Source organism: Bos javanicus, chromosome 6 (assembly GCF_032452875.1).
Source record: "Bos javanicus breed banteng chromosome 6, ARS-OSU_banteng_1.0, whole genome shotgun sequence".
NCBI lineage: Eukaryota > Metazoa > Chordata > Mammalia > Artiodactyla > Bovidae > Bos > Bos javanicus.
Genome location: NC_083873.1, coordinates 113,095,156 through 113,112,762, shown reverse-complemented (window position 1 = coordinate 113,112,762; position 17,607 = coordinate 113,095,156). Strand labels below are relative to the sequence as shown.

Genomic DNA, 17,607 nt, shown 5'->3' with positions numbered 1-17,607 from the left:
GAATCAATATAGTGAAAATTAGTATATTATTCAAAGCAATCTATAGATTCAATGCAATCCCTATCAAGCTACCAACAGTATTTTTCAGAGAAATAGAACAAATAATATCACAATTTGTATGGAAATACAAAAAACCTCGAATAGCCAAAACAATCTTGAGGAAGAAGAATGAAACTGGAAGAATCAACCTGCCTGACTTCAGACTATACTACAAAGCTATAGTCATCAAGACAGTATGGTACTGGCACAAAGACAGAAATATAGCTCAATGGAACAAAATAGAAAGCCTAGAGATAAATCCATGCACCTATGTGCCGAGGTCCAGTCCCGGCTGATCCAGGGAGTTTGAAGCAGGGACGGCGTCGGCGAGGATCAGGATACAATAGCTTCAATTAGATATTAATTAGAGATATAAAGAGTAATAGAATGAGGATAGCTCAGTAGGAAAATTCAGTGGAGAAAAGAGGCTGAGTAGCTTGGTTTACCGGGAGACCAATAAAACTCCAAGACAAGAAGTTTGCACCACTTACGTAGGCCACAGGCGTCCTTCCATTCTCCCAAAGGAGAGGAGACACTGAGGCCTCCCCGGTTGGATCTTAGAAGCCCAGGCATAATTAGTAAGCTTGGTGGGTTCCGCGCTCCAGATGGAGACTCAGCCAGAGTTTGAGAGAGAGAGCGACATGGGGAGACCAGTATTTTGAGAAACTGATCCCAATTCTTTATTTTCCATGGTCTACTTTTATACACTGAGATGTTATGCAAAAGTCATGCGGGGTCAGCAGTCCTGACTTTTATCAAAGTCAGGTGCTTCATACAAATGTATACAGAGGTCTTAGGGGTGTTACATCATCTTCTGGCCAGGAGGCCTGCTGACAATTTATGACCCTCTCCTTGTGACAGCGGTCAGTCAACCAGGTCACTTATTTCTCCAGGGGTGATTATTCTTAAAAAAGACTCCACCTTCTGAAGGTACCAGATAAAGTTACATTCCTATAGGGCGAGGGTGTAGTGGGTTTTAATTAAGGAAAGAATTTACTTAGCCTAAGGTCTAACGTGATTAATATCAAAGGTTAATACTTATTTCTTTTACATATTCATTAATGTGTATAAGGGCAGGGGATGTGGAGACTTAGCAGTAAACATTGGCTCAACAAATGAAAAACCCTTCACCAATACAATTTCTAATCAGCCCACTATACTTATACTAATAGTTTTCTAACTTTTCTAAGGAACCTGTTTTTAGAAGGTTTAAAGCATCTCGTGCCTCTCACAGTTGGGAGGCTGTGAGCAATCATATGTGGCCGGACAAGCCTGTCAGGCAGGCTAGAGAACCTTCAGAGGAGTCTGTAGGTTAAAACACCCTTGTTGTGCCCAGGAATTTTTATTAACTGGAGCTCTAAGTTAACTCCTTCTCAGAAAGAGGTGGTGGGGGACAGCCCCCCGTAAAGTCAGAGGTGTAGGTGAGAGCACAAAGTAGTAAAGTAGGCAGGCTCTGGTTATGAGGGTAGATGCTCGAGAATTTCCAGGGGGACTCCTGAGGCTGGATCCCGCCTTTGCATGTATCGAGCCTCCTTCCTCATGACCTTTGCCACGGGTGGAAGTCCTCACACTGGCTCCCCGCACCTATGGACACCTTATCCTTGACAAGGGAGGCAAGAATATACAATGGAGAAAAGACAATCTCTTTAACAAGTGGTGCTGGGAAAATTGGTCAACCACTTGTAAAGAAATGAAACTATAACACTTTCTAACACCATACACAAAAATAAACTAAAAATGGATTAAAGATCTAAATGTAAGACCAGAAACTAAAAAACTCCTAGAGGAAAACATAGGCAAAACACTATCTGACATAAATCACAGCAGGATCCTCTGTGATCCATCTCCCAGAGTAATGGAAATAAAAGCAAAAATAAACAAATGGGACCTAATTAAACTTAAAAGCTTTTGCACAATGAAGGAAACTATAAGCAAGGTGAAGACAGCCTTCAGAATGGGAGAAAATAGTAGCAAATGAAGCAACTGATGAAGAATTAATCTCAAAAATATACAAGCAGCTCCTGCAGTTCAATTCCAGAAAAATAAATGACCCAATCAAAAAATGGGTCAAAGAACTAAACAGACATTTCTCCAAAGAAGAAAATGCAAATGAAAACCACAATGAGGTACCATCTCCTGCTGGTCATAATGGCTACTATCAAAAAGTCTACAAACAATAAATGCTGGAGATGGTTCAGAGAAAGGGAACCAACCCTCTTATACTGTTGGTGGGAATGCAAACTAGTACAGCCACTATGGAGAACAGTGTGGAGATTCCTTAAAATACTGGAAATAGAACTGCCATATGACCCAGCAATCCCACTGCTGGGCATACACACCAAGGAAACCAGGATTGAAAGAGACATGTGTACCCCAATGTTCATCACAGCAGTGTTTACAATAGCCAGGACATGGAAGCAACCTAGATGTCCATCAGCAGATGAGTGGATAAGAAAGCTGTGGTATATGTACACAATGGGGTATTACTCAGCTATTAAAAAGAATGCATTTGAATCAGTTCTAATGAGGTGGATGAAACTGAAGCTTATTAACAGAGTGAAGTAAGTCAGAAAGAAAAACAGCAATACAGTATATTAATGCATATCTGTGGATTTTAGAAAGATGGTAATGATGATCCCGTATGCAAGACAGCAAAAGAGATATAGTAAAGAACAGTCTTTTGGACTCTGTGGGAGAAGGCGAGGGTGGGATGATTTGAGAGAATAGCACTGAATCATGTATATTATTATATGTGAAACAGATCACCAGTCCAGGTTCGATGCATGAGACAGGGTGCTCAGGGCTGGTGCACTGGGATGACCCTGAGGGATGGGATGGGGAGGGAGCGGGGAGGGGGGTTCAGGATGGGGAGCAGATGTACACCCATGGCTGATTCATGTCAATGTATGGCAAAACCACTACAATATTGTAAAGTAATTAGCCTCCAGTTAAAATAAATAAATAAATTTAATTTTAAAAATAAAATAAAATGTAATATTCAAGTCTTCAAGAAAAATAATAAACTGAATTAGGCGTTTATTATTTTTTCCTGACTCATAAAATGACCAGATTAACTACGGTCAGAATAAAGGAGCAATACTTTCTCTGTACCTTTGAGTCTCATGTGAGTGCACTGTGGCCCAGACGTGTATTGTCTCCTCTCCTCCTCCCCTCACTCCTAACAAAACTCAGTACATTCCATATAGGAAGCTCTCCTGTGATATCCGTGACAGACACCTTTCAGACCAAACGCAACTATCTCCAGAAGCATGAAGGTTGCTGCCTTGTGGACCAGGGTTTGAAAATTTTAGGGTGTTATAGACACTTCTGAAACCTTTTGGAAAGCTGTAGATCCTGTCACTGAAAAACTACACACTCACACAAAAGCCTGCCCTTTGACACCATGGAGCAGATGGATCTTCATCAAGGTTGCCATCTTGATAAGGCCATTCTACTATTAGAAGCAAAACCAAATTCACTCTTCTACCACCTGAGAGTCTGCACAGAACTGAGTCTGATCAGGGTGAAAGCTAAGGCTTAGGCTGGCATTTTTTAGGAGCTCACAAGCTGTCAGAGATGAGTCACCAACCACCAAGACCCACCCGATCTTGCAGGGGTGGGAAGTTTTGTCTGTTCATTGTTCTACTTGCAGAAACTTCAGCACTTGTTGAATGAATGAATACGTGTCCCATGACCCTCAGATGTTTATCATATAAACTGTTGCCCAAATTTTGTTATGTTATTGATTGTAAAGAACTGTCCTCAGGACTTCATGTTAAACTTGATAGAACATTGACCTTCCCACTTGTTTTCAAGACAGCACTGCAGCCTGCTTCTATCTTTTGGCTGCATCTCCTGTCACATTTTCCCTGCCTTCCATTGTGTGCCATTCTGCATATTTGATGAGCGACAACACTCTGCTAAGTAGGACTGCAGCTGTGTCTGGGGTGGGGACAGAGGGTTGAAAGGGGCAGGACATAGAGGGAATCACAAGCAATTAGAAGAGATTCCATGGAAACTTTCTGAGGTTCATTGTTAAGAGAAGTAGGGTGAGTCCATATCAGGTGTCATTTTAGTGGAAGCTAATCTGCGGGGGGGTGGGGGGTGGGGTTGGAATAACTTTTACCTGGCATGAAGACAGGAGGGCTGGGAAAGGATTCACCCCAGCTGACATAATGGGAAAATGAATTAATAGGCTTAACAGAGTGTGTTTTTCCAGTAGTCATGTACAATGTGAGAGTTGGAACATAAAGAAGGCTGAGTGCCAAAGAACTGATGCTTGGGAATTGTGGTGCTGGAGAAGACTCTTGAGAGTCCCTTGCACTGCAAGGATATCAAACCAGTCAACCCTTAAGGAAATCAACCCTGAATACTCTTTGGAAGGACTGTTGCTGTAGCTGAAGCTCCAACACTTTGGCCACTGGATGTGAAGAGCTGACTCATGGGAAAGACCTTGAAGATGGGACAGACTGAAGGCAACAGAAGGGGGTGGCAGAGGATGAGATGGTTGGATGGCATCACTGACTTGATGGACATGAGTTTGTGCAAACTCCGTGAGATGGTGAAGGACAGAGGAGACTGGTGTGCTGCAGTTCATGGGGTCACAAAGAGTCAGGCATGACTTAGTGACTGAACAGCAACAAATAGTTGTGTACTAGAGTCATGTGCCAAAGTAACAGAACTAATAGGATGTGTGTGTCTTTGTATGTGTGTCTGTATGTGTTTGTGTGTCTGTGTGTATGAGAGAGAGAGAGAGAAATTACAAGGAATTGGCTCACATAACTGTGGAGACTGGCAAATCCAGAATCTATAGTGTAAGCTGGCAGTCTGAAGACCAAGGGAAGAGTTGTAGTTTGGCTCCAGTGGAAGTTTGCTGGCAGAATTCCCTCTCCCTTGGGGGAGTCAGTCTCTTTCTTAAGGCCTTCAACTGATTGGATGAGACCATCCCATATTATGGAGGGCAATCTGCTTTCCTGAAAATCTACTGTTTAACCCCCATCCCGCCCCCCCCCCCGCCCCCCCCGCCAAATACCTTCACAACAACATTTAGAGTAGTGTTTCTCCAATATCTCTGTACCATGTCCTAGCCAAGTTGACACAAAATTAACCATCGTCACAGCACCACTTAGGAAAACCTAATACAAGCATCTGGGTTTGTCCAACAGCTGTGTTAGAGCAATATTCTAACCCTGCTGGGCATTCACATACTTTCAAGTCCCCTTTGTAAGGGTATGGCAACTCACTCCAGTATTCTTGTGTGGAGAATCCCATGGACAGAGGAGCCTGAGGGGATCCAGTCCATGGAATTGCAGAGTCAGACAGGACTGAGCGGCTAACACACTTAACACTTGTAATGTCATATGCCGTGCCTCCTTATCATTACTGACTTGACCTGGAATCCTTCTCCAACCTTGCTTCCTTTACCACTGGAAAAAGTCTCCTCTTCTGTCAGAGTTTAGATCGAGTGTCAACTCTGGGACGCACACAGCATCCCCTCCCGAAGCATGAACTCCTTCTTGTGTCCTTTCGCCATATGCTGTTAGAACACTGATCTCATTGCTCTGCGATTGTTTGTACACCAAACATCAGGTTAGCCAAGTGGTTAAACATGTACCCTTTAGCTTCAGACTTCCCTCCATTTAATTCCTGACCTTGGCAAGTGATCCAACCTCCTTATGCCTAAGTTTCTCCATCTATGAAATGGGACTTAAGTAGTACTATACCAACAAACTTGTGCTGAGGACCTATGACTTACAGTATGTAAAGCTTTTAGAACTGCAGGCAGTAGCCACTCCAAAGAAGAGTGAAAAGTGAAAGCGAAAGTCGCTCAATCGTGTCCGACTCTTTGTAGCCAGTCCATGGAATTCTCCAGGCCAGAATACTGGAGTGGGTAGACTTACCCTTCTCTAGGGGATCTTCCCAACCCAGGGATCAAAACCAGGTCTCCCACATTGCAGGTGGTTTCTTTATCAGCTGAGTCACCAGGGAAGCCCCCAAAGAAAGGTGGTTATTTTCATTCTTACTGTTATTGTTGCTCTCTGATTCCTGTGTCCTATGAAAAGACTAGGTGTCTCTGGAGGTCAGGCATATTACCATCTTCCTCTTAGCATCTTTCCTAGTATTGAGTGAAATATACCAAGAGTCTCTAGACATTTCTTGGAATGTATACTGTCTTATATGTACAGGATGCCAGCCAGTATACAAAGGCTGGAAAGACTATCATCCACGTAACATCACATTGTTGACAAAGGTCCACATAGTCAAAGGTAAGGTTTTTCCAGTAGTCGTGTACAGATGTGTTGGATCATAAAGAAGGCTGAATACCAAAGAATTCACGCTTTCAAACGGTGGTGTTGAAGACTCTTGAGAATCCCTTGAACAACAAGGAGATCAAACCAGTCAATCCTAAGGGAAATAAACTCTGAATATTCATTGGAAGGACTGATGCTGAAGTTGAATTTCCAATACTTTGTCCACCTGATGTGAAGAGCCAGCTCATTGGAAAAGATGCTGATGCTGGGAAAGATTGAAGGCAGGAGGAGAAGTGGGCAACAGAGGATGAAATGGGTGGATGCATCACCCACTCAATGGACATGAGTTTAAGCAAACTCCAGGAGACAGTGAAGGACGGGGAAGCCTGGCATGCTGAAGTCCATGCCAGTCAGACATGACTTAGTGACTGAACAACAACAAAAAACTCATTACCACATTGCAAGGTCATTAATATTCCCATTTAATAGATACTAAGTGAATCGCCCAGCATCACAGACAGGTGGCAAGTGGCAGTCTCTAACTCCAAGATCAGTGAGAAAGAAGCACAGAGATGCGATAAATTCAGAAAGTTTTCTTTTCTGGTGCACATACCACCCTCCCTCCTCCCACTTCCTTATTCTTTCTGCCAGTAACACAGACATCCTGGACTGCGAACCCTGGAAAAAGAAAAGGGAGGTTTCCATTCACACCAAAACCTGGATTTAGGTGCAGGTTATTAATACAAGATGTCCTCGGCCGTGACCGTGGCCTCTTCGATCTTGGCCTTGACCTCCGGCAGGGGGATCTGACTGATGGCCACCACAACCAGGTTAGTGGCGTGGGCTGAGGCGCTGGCCACGCAGATCCAGAAGGACTCCTCGTACTGCTCCTCCACCACCACGAAGCGAAACAGCTTCTCCCGGAAGTTGGCGATTCGTTCTGTCAGGTCGTGGAATTTTACCGAGGTCATGAAGCTGGCGATGGCCAAGGCCACGACTCCGCCTGAAACCCAGAAAGTACACCCTCGTACAGAGCCCTTTTTTCCGCAGTTCAACTCCTAGAGGTGAGGTGGCTTTTCTGGGGCACAAGCAACAAACTTTTGAGGTTTAAGTTGCTTGGCTGTGTCCGACTCTTTGCGATGGATCCCATGGACTGTAGCCTTCCTGGCTCCTCTGTTCATGGGATTTTTCCAGGCAGGAATGCTGGAGCAGATTGCCATTTCTTCCTCCAGGAGATCTTCCCAACCTGGGGATTAAACCCAGGTCTCCTGCATTGGCAGGTGGGTTCTTTACCACTGAGCCACCAGGGAAGCCCCTTAAAACATTCAGAGGGTGACACAAATTTTGATTTGCTTTTAAAAGCAGCAGATAGTTCACTGTGTGAGGGGCAAGAGGTGTGGGAATCAGCTTCCTATCAGATCAACTTTGAATCTCAAGCCCTCTAATTTTTTCTTTACCCAGTGCAGGGCACTTACCCACGTTGGATAAGCTCAATCTCTAACTAATTCAGCCTGTGTATGCAGACCCTGAGGCTATAAGGAAAGATGCAAGAGCATCTTATGGGGTGGACTGGAGGATCAACAGAGGGCTAGACAGTTCTCTCCTCTTTAATATCCTCCTTCCAAGCTTAGTGATAAGGAAAGATAAGAGAAGCAGGAAAGGAGAGGAGAGAGGAGCAGACTTCATGTCTTTCCCTATCTGCTGCTTCGGACTTCGACCTTCCGGATTCTCTCTGGTTCTTTTTCTCTCCCCATGTCTCTCTCTTGCTCAACTTTTCTCCTATCCTGATTTTAATTAATATTTTAAAAACACATTTATTATTCTCTTTCTTTAGATTATTATTCTTTCCTTGAAAAAAACTTGGACATCCAAGATAATCATAAAGATGAAAAGACAAATTTGCTTTTTCCCCTAAAAGTCAAATGAAAACATTTGGAACATTTTAGTATATTTCTTTACATTTCTCTCTTTTTAACAGAATTAGTATTATGGTACTCCTACTCTTTTACACTTGATTTTTTTCTCTCTAACTTGAATATTTTTTTTCCATGTTGCTAAATATTCTGTTACAGCACCACTTTAAATGGATCTTTAATGCTTCATTCCAGTGACACACTTAATTAAGTTTAATTAAGGGTAACTTCATTTCTGGATTTCTAGATTGCTTCCAATTTTTGATATTATAAAGTGCTGCCAGAAACACCTTTTAATGTATATTTTTGTGCTCTTTTCCAGTTATTTTCTTAGCATAAATTACTGTCTGGGGTTGTTTAATCAAAGGCTATTCATGTTTTTATGCCTTTTAAGAGTCAAGTTTTGTCAAATTGCCTTCTTAAAAATACTATGAGCTTGAGAGTACTGCCTCAAGAAGGAAGGAAATTGACCTAGATAAGCATTTACTTAAAGAGTGAGATTGAACACTTTCTACATGCCAGTCACTGTGAGGATTCAGGCAGAGATATGCAAGTCTAGATGGGAGTGAGCCAAGTCTATAAGAAATTCTACACGATGGTCACAGTCTGCAAATATAGGCAAGTATGTAATAACTGATTTACTGACATTAGGTTCTAATGCATGATAAAGTAACATTGTTGTCATTGTTCAGTCCCTAAGTCGTGTCCAGCTCTTTGCAACCCCGTGGAGGGCAGCACACTAGGCTCCTCTGTCCTTCACTGTCTCCTGAAGTTTGCTCAAATTCAGGTCCATTGAGTCAGTGATGCTATCTAAACATTTCGTCCTCTGTCGTCTCCTCCTTTTGCCTTCAATTTTGCCTTCTTTTTTTTTTTTTTTTTTAAATCAACGTCACTTGTTTTTATACTTGCTGGTCATCCTGTATAAGGTAGTGAGGTAGTGGGGTTTATTGACATCAGGACACCTTCACCATTTGACCTGGATTTTCTGAAATCATTTTCACGATTTTGTTACTTTCATTACAGGTGATTTTTTTTTCAATGCTGAACTAAAGGTGAATTAATTTCTATATACCATATACTCTCCTAAATTAACACACCTGCACACACTTATGCACATCTTTTGACTTGGGTTTTGTCTTGGAAAATAGGTCATGGTGGTCATAGATGACACCATGGATTAATGAAAAAACAAAAGGCTTAGACTCAGTTATACCTGGGTTGGAATCTTGCCTCTATTGCTCATGACTATGTGACTTTCAGTGCATCTTTTAACATCTCTGAGCTTCAGGTTCTTCATCTGTAACTATGGGTCTAATAATATGGCAGAGTCCCTTTGATTGCAAGGATATCAAACTAGTCAATTCTAAGGGATATCAGCCCTGAATATTCATTGGAAGGAGTGACGCTGAAGCTCCAATACTTTATCCACCTGATGCACAGAGGTGACTCATTGGAAAAGACCCTAATGCTGGGAAAGATTGAAGGCAGGAGGAGAAGGAAGTGGCAGAGGATGAGATGGTTAGATAGCACTATGGACTCAATGGGCATGAATTTGAGCAAACTTCAGAAGATAGCGAAGGACAGGGGAGCCTGGTGGGCTGCAGTCCATGGGGTCCCAAAGAGTCAGACACGACTTAGCTACTGAATAACAACAACAAACATAGGGAGGTTGTGAGGGTTACAGAAAATAAGGACTGTGAGCCCCCCAGGTTCCTTCTCCTCTGTTCTTTGTGAGTTTCCTCCAGCTTCATGGCAGCAGCTCCCCTACCACCGGTCCCAGGGTCCCCATCTCTCCACCCCCATCTTTCTGTCTTCCCTTGTCTCTCATCCCAACCTCTTTGCTTCTCCAAGTCCTCAGCCACTCATACACACTAAGACCTGATTCTTCATGATGACAGCTATTCTTCAACTTTTAGTAAGAAGGACATTGGTGCCCATCAAGAAGGTAACAAACCCAGGGAAGTGAAGCTTGAGGTGGGGTATTTTCACTCCTTCACACCTGCCCACCTGCTTGGAACTCAGCCTCCTGGTGATGTGGGCAGGAATCTCTCTCCCCATGGGGCCTCCCTTACCTGCAAGAACATTCCATAGACAGATGCCCCCAGGGCCGTTGACTGCCCGGTATGGAACTTGGATCATGTTGAGAATGGCAAAGCCCATGCTGACCAGAGCCAGCGCCAAGGCCAAGAAGAGGAGCAGCAGAAGTGTGACATGGAGGCCTGCGTTGAGCTCCTTCACCAGGTGTGGGAAGACTGCAGAAACAAGACACAGCCAACACATTAGCCTCAGAGCTCAGCTCAAGGGTACATGGCCCAGGCTGCTGACCATGAAGGTGTTAGTACAGCAGAGTGAGGGCAAGGCAGCAAGCACTGGGCTTCCAAAAAGCAAGAGACTTCCCAGATAAATTTACCCCTTATCAGTTGCCCAACAACCTTCGCTTCCTTAGGGTGGATGCAAAATCAGAATATACCCCAGCTGGGTGTTTAAGCTGCATCAGCCTTGCGGCTCTGGGATCTGGTGTGAGTTGATCCACACAAGCCCCAGGGGGTGTCTCTTTAGCAAAGGAGCCTGGCATGAGAAGCAGTCTAAGAAGGCTGATCACAAAGCTTTCATCAGGGTCAGAGTGTTGTTTGTCCAAATCTTTTGCAACCCCATGAACTGTAGCCCACCAGGCTCCTCCGTGCGTGGGATTCTCCAGGCAAGAAGACTGGAGTGGATAGCCATTTCCTTCTCCAGGGGATCTTCCTGACCCAGGGATCGAACTTAGGTCTCCTTCATTACACATGGATTCTTTACTGTCTGAGGCACCAGGGAAGCCCCATAGTCCTATATACCATATGGTATATAGAGTTGAGAGTCACTGGCTTCAGTTATTATATATGAATGATTTAAAACAATGAAAGCGGGGACTCCCCTGGTGGTCCAGTAGGTTAAGACTTGGTCTTCCTGTTCAGGGGGTGCAGGTTTAATCCCTGGCTGGGAGAGCTAAGATCCCACGTGCCTCATGGCCAGAAAAACAAAGCATAAAACAGAAGCAATGATGTAACAAATTCAATAAAGACTTAAAAAAATAAAACGATGAAAGCTAAAAAAATAAATAAAAACACCTGGGCAAGCCCCTTCCTCTGCAACTACTCTGAGGTTTCTACTGAACACTTCCTGGTCTAACCTGGGTCCATCCTGTGCATTCCCGCATCCCTGCTTCACTACTTGGCACCAAACTGACCAGCCCGTCTCCCACCCCAACTGAGATCCAGGACTCAAAGCTTTCCTGGCTCCACTCTCTGCCTGACCCCGTCCCCCCGCTCCTTTGCTGGCTCACCTGCTCATTTTTATTCAGAGAAGGCTGGTGTCTGCCAAGTCTGAGAACAAGAATTTTTTTCCCTTTAAAGTGTCCTTTCCACTCAGAAGTTTCCAGACACAGCACAGTTACATCTTTAGTTCTGATCGAATTTTCCTTTTAGTTTTTTATTTCCATGTGTATTTATCTTCATGTGGTTATCTCCTCGGCCTGAGAAACTTTACCCTGGAAAATGAACTCCTTCCCATGGGACTTTTCCCTGTAGGACTTCTCATTTTCATTTCCATTCCTTATATCTCAGTGTCCTTTAGATTTTTATTTTTTATTGCAGACTCTCAGCATTTTTTTTTTTTTCATTCCAAACGTGGTAGCTTGTGCCTGATTACCTAATTGTTTCCTTATCCCCTTACTTGCTCATGCAATCCTTAGGACATATGACCAGCATAATAATCCTCACCAAACACTTAAAATAGAAAATCATCACCTATGTGATTGGCAAAGACCAAAGGTTCGCTAATACACGGTGTTGACGAAGGTATAGGGAAGGAGATGCTGTCAAACCTGGTAGTGATATTAATTTATACAACAACATGCGAGGAATTTGGCAGCATGTCTCACTGCAATTTCACTTCTAGGAAAAGCATTCCCACATGTGCTCAAAGCTGTATGTGTGTGTGTGTGTGTGTGTGTGTGTATCAGATATTCCTTAAAGTAGCAAAAGGTTGGAGAGAAACGAAAATATGAATTGGTGCTGTGCTGATTCCTGTCCAACTCTTTTCAACCCCATGGACTGTAGCTCCACCACCTCCCCCCCCCCAGGCTCCTCTGTCCATGAAATTTCCCATGCAAGAATACTGGAATGGGTTGCCATTTCCTCCTCTAGGGGAATCTTTCCAACACAGGGATAGAACCCACGTCTCCTGCATCTGCCCCATTGGCAGGCAGGTTCTTTACCACTGAACCACCTGGGAAGCCCATGAATCAGTAGGAGACTGATTTAATTAATTAAAGCACAGTCCATACAATATAGCTTTTGAAAAGAATTAATCATATCCATGTAATGGTATGAAGCCATCTTCAGATTTGATCTAATAAAAAATCGAGAAATAACCAATGACTATGATGGGCAAGGGCATTTTGGGGCATATGAAGTGATATGGGGGCTTCCCAGGTGGCACTGGTCATAAAGAACCTGCCTGCTAATGCAGGAGATGTAAGAGATGCAGGTTTGATCCCTGGGTTGGGAAGATCCCCTGGAGGAGGGCATGGCGACCCACTCCAGTATTCTTGCCTGGAGAATCTCATGGACAGGCGAGCCTGGTGGGCTGCAGTCTATGGGGTCACAAAGAGTAAGACATGACTGAAGGGATTTAGCACACACACACAGCGTAGCAGGAAAATCAGATAACTTGGATAAGCAAAGATGTAAAAATTTAGTTCTTGCAGAGCTGAAATTCTAGAAGCTTTATTTTGAATTTTCCTTTTTAAAAAAGAAATTATTTATTGGCTGCGTCAGATCTTCATTTCAGCACATGGGAGTTTCCATCTTTATTTGCTCCCTATATTGGGAGTGTTGAGTCTTAGCTCCTGAACCACCAGGCAAGTCCTGAATTTGAATAAGTATTCTTATTGTGTACATATAAAAGCTACCTTGCTTGAATCCCAGAAGTGATTAATCAACCTATCAGCATCTCAAATTAGATAATTACGTTATTACATAATTTGTAATATCCTAGAGAAGTCCAGAGGTCCTTTTTACCCCAGCAAGGCAAAAAATAATTTTAAAAAAGAAATAATTGATACATTAGATTTCATTAAAGTGGAAAAATTCTGCCTTATGAAAGACAGTGTCAAAAAAAAAACAACAACATGGTCACTGAATGGGAGAAAATATTTGCAAAAGACACATCTGAGAGAGGACTGTTATCTAAAATAGACAGTAATAAGAAAAGTGTGAGAGCTGAAGTCAGTTACAGGCTGTGGATGGAATATTTGGGGGTGAGAGATAACGAGGGCCCCAGCAAATTGAAAATGATCAAGCACATACTACCTTTCAGGCATTACATCAGCTGCTTTTACAGAAATTATTTTCTTTATTGGTTTCTCTGATCCCCAGTTTCCTCATCAGGTAGATGGGCATCAGTAAGATCTCCTTTCCAGTGCAGAAATGGATGAAGGAAATGAACAAAGAAGGAAGCTTGTAACACTCATGTGTCACTGCTCAGGGATCACTTACTGCCTTTCTCTTTCCTGGATGGAAAGCTTCTAACGGCAGACAATCCTCTGTTTAGTTCATCCCTGTTTTCCTTGAATATCAGGCCCACAAATACTCTACAATATGGGTGAATATGTGAACGTGGCTAAATAAGCATCTGTCTCTTTCTTTCCACTCAAATGGCTAGGTTGTTTTGCTTTTATTTCAGAAAGTCTCAGTCGCTCAGTTGTTCCAACTCTTTGCAACCTAATGGCCTGTAGCCCACCAGGCTCCTCTGTCCACAGGATTTCCCAAGGAAGAATACTACAGTGGGTTGCCATTTCCTTCTCCAGAGGATCTTCCCTACCTAGGGATTGAACCTGAGGTCTCTTGAGTCTCCTGCATCGGCAGGCAGATTCTTTACTGCTGAACTAGCTGGGAAGTCATCCTGTATATATAGCTCTTTGCTTTTCTCCCTGGTTGATTTGGAAACTGACCTTCCTGGGTGACTCTAGGGGAGACCCCTCTGAAGGTGGGAATGGAGGCTGTTTGTCTTACAAGACCTAACCAAACCCTCCTACTCCAGTTTACAAAGCACTTTCACACCCACCCCCCAATTCTCCTGATCTGCACACAGGCCCTAGGAGCAGGATTTTTTTTAATTTCTATGGATAGTAGTAGGTAAATCCTGATTCCGTATTGGGGGTGGTGGGCTCTGATGCACCCCCTAGGTACCTCACACAGGTAGATGATGTTGGCTCTAGGAGCTGTACATCTAAAGGTAGAAATATACTCTGCTTTCTCTTCAAATCATATAAATCTTTCACCTTTTACTAAAGGTAGCAAGACTCACTTCTGATGAGAATATCCAATACAGAATAAAAACTTTGCAAATTATCTACAACTGTTTAAAAAATTGTGCATCTCCCACTTTTTTTTTTTTTGTATAAGTGGTTTGAAATAACCTTAATGCTACCAATAATTTTTTTTTCCCCCTGAACCATTTGAGGGTACATTGCTCCTTCAACCCTGAGTACTTCAGGGGCAGTTTCCTCAAAAAGGGCATTCTCTTTGACAACCATGATACAATTATGAAAATCATTAGGTCAACACTGGCGTATGACTGGTGTTTAATCCTGACGCCCGGTTCAAGTTCCATCGATTATCCTAGTGACGTCATTTACAGTAAATGGACCCAGCTCAGAACCGAGTACTGCACACAGTTGTCATCATTTCCTTTTAGCCTGTCCTATTTCTTTGTTATATTTTTTTATTTATTCATGTTAAATGTGTTTTCAGCTTTCTATGTAATTTTTTATTACATTTTATGGGAGTATAGTTGCTTTACAATGTGGTGGTTAGTTTCTACTGTACAGCACAATCAGATTTGCTGATATATTTTATCCCCTCATATTCTTAAAAGACCTAGCTATTTTTTCAGTATCCCTTGTCCAGTTTAATTTCTGGGTAAATATAAATATTCCCCAAGATTTTTCTTATTGCTATACCTAACAATTTTTAGTATATATATATCCTTCATGTATATAAGTGAAGCCAATTTGTATTATTTGTCAGTGGTTCCAGTTTTCTCTCTTTATATGTTTAAGAAGATACTCTGGCTAAAGAAAGAAAGTGAAGTCACTTACTTGTGTCTGACTCTTTGCGACCCCATGGACCGTAGCCATCCATGGAATTTTCCAGGCAAGAGTACTGGAGTGGGTTGCCATTTCCTTCTCCACTAAAATCCTGACATATAGAAATCAAATAATGAATAACATTCCTTATTCCCTTGTTTTTCCATTATGTGGGTTACTTATGTATTTGTAGGCTACTGTTCTTACTGGTAATCTGTTTTATTCTGAAGACATGCAGAATATTGGCCTTTTGGGGTTGGCTTTTCCTTCCCAGAGGACCCTTCATACGCTGGGCTTGGATTCCTGCTCTGTTTACACGCAGAGAGGCTCTGACGTGACCTGGATGTCCGCCTGGCCAGGTCGGTACCTGCTCAAGTTCACAGACAGCAGCTGTGCCCGAGCTCTCCCTGCCAGGAAACAATGGGTTCGGGCTTTGAACCCAGGTAGTCTGATTCCAGTGCTCGGATGTAGAGCTCTTTGGCTTTTTCTCAGACTCTGAAACTTTTATATTAATATAAACAGAAGTGTAAGTTTCATTTCAGCAGCTGGTCTACACTTGCAGGCTAGACTGGCTGAGTGCACCCCAGTTGCATGGCCTGCATCTGAAGTCTGACACTGTTTCCTGGCTGGTTGACCTCATGCAAGTTAGGTAATGAAATCTCCGAGTGTCCGTGTGTAACCCTCTGCAAAATGGAAATGTTAACAATGCCTTCTTTATAAATTTGTTACAAGGCTTAACAGAGATAAGCCATGGAAAGCATTCTGTAGAATGTCTGACACAAGTAAGCACTCAATATATTAATAGTGATTATTCATAGAGGTAACTACAAAGATCTACAAATCTCTGCAGAAAGAAAAAAAAAAGATCTTTTCTTGATGCTGAACAAGAGTAAGTCCTTGGCTTACTGTGGATTTTGTCATCATGCCTTCGACTGAAGTGGCTCTTCAATTCTGCATTTAGACACAAGCCTACTCCAGTATTCTTGCCTGGAAAACCCCATGGGCAGAGGAACCTGGTGGGTGGGCCACAGTCCATGGGGTCGCAAAGAGTTCGACAGGCTGACAGAGCGCGCGTGCACGCACCCCATACAAGTATTTACAAATAAGCGTTCTACAGCAGCTCTGCGGCCGCAGTATACTCACTCGTGAACTGGGACTGGCGGCCCCCCAGCCCGCACTGCCGCACCTTACAACCGCGGAAGAGTCCGTAGTAAATGTCTCCGATGAATTTGACCAGCTCTGGATCCGTGGCGTTGACGAGGTCCACTCCCGTCTGACAGAGGATTTTCCCACTCAGCCAGTGGGGCAGTGCCAGGGCAACGATGATCAGGATGAAGGAGGAGAAGCTGAGCAGAGAAGCCAGCCCGTACCACGCCTTTTTGAACCATCCAGGCATGCTGCTGAGTGCAGGTCATGCTCCAGGGGGCCCAGCAACACCGGGGGTCCTCAGCATCTTCCGGACACTGGGTGATCCATTGCTTCAGGGTTGGCTCTCCCAGACGCCGGCTCAAGAGTTCAGGTGCGTGTCCTGGTCCTCCCTCAGCACCTGCCCCCACAGCCCATGTTTACTACAACCACAGGGGAAGTGTCTACAGGGACGTCTTCACCTGACTGCAGTGTGGAGGAGTATGTTACCCAGGAAGTAACCCTATATCTTCCACTAGACTAAGGTTTCAGAAGACAGTTTAACTGTTCTTCATTTCGAGTATTTGAATAACCCTACTGCGGCTCTCTTAAGGACGAAGGAGCTATTAGCAGGCAAAATCAGGTAGATTTGAGTCTAAAGAGACAACAAGCAGTCTCACAAAATGCAAACGGTAGAAGGAAAACAAAGATGGAAAGACTAGCCTTTGAATGTTGCCAACAATGCGCGGTATCAGATGTTGATCTCTTTGATGCGTGCCTGGGCATTGCTTTCTCTGAAATGTCACTGCTGTCAGAACCCCTAGAAGTGTTATTAATACCATGAAACGACCTCTGTTCTCAACCTTTTTAATTGAAATGCGTAAGCAAGGTTTTATGATTCTTGAATTTATCACTGGGTGGATCCACTGTGGGTAAAATTGCAGCTTTGAGATGGCTGGGGCAGCCTGGACCCAACACTTACACACACACACACACACACACACACCCTCTTTATCCTTCACAGGTCATGTCATCTGAATGGGAAAGTGTTTTTCTAATGTTTTAGCAAATAATCTCCCATCACCCTGCTGGGGTCTTTGTCTCTTCTGATAGTGAAGATCCTCTGGAGGAGGAAATGGCAACCCACTCC

The 17,607-nt window shown here is 43.4% G+C and overlaps 1 protein-coding gene across 1 annotated transcript; it reads right to left on the bottom strand.

The window, feature by feature from the left end:
• Positions 1–6,642: 6,642 nt before the first annotated feature.
• On the bottom strand, positions 6,643–16,746 carry CLRN2 (clarin 2). The gene is made up of 3 exons (XM_061421238.1): positions 16,476–16,746; positions 10,276–10,455; positions 6,643–7,293 (listed from the first exon to the last, which is right to left on the bottom strand). The coding sequence occupies exons 1-3, from the start codon at positions 16,726–16,728 to the stop codon at positions 7,028–7,030; spliced, it is 699 nt and encodes a 232-aa protein (XP_061277222.1). The 5' UTR covers positions 16,729–16,746; the 3' UTR covers positions 6,643–7,027.
• Positions 16,747–17,607: the final 861 nt, after the last annotated feature.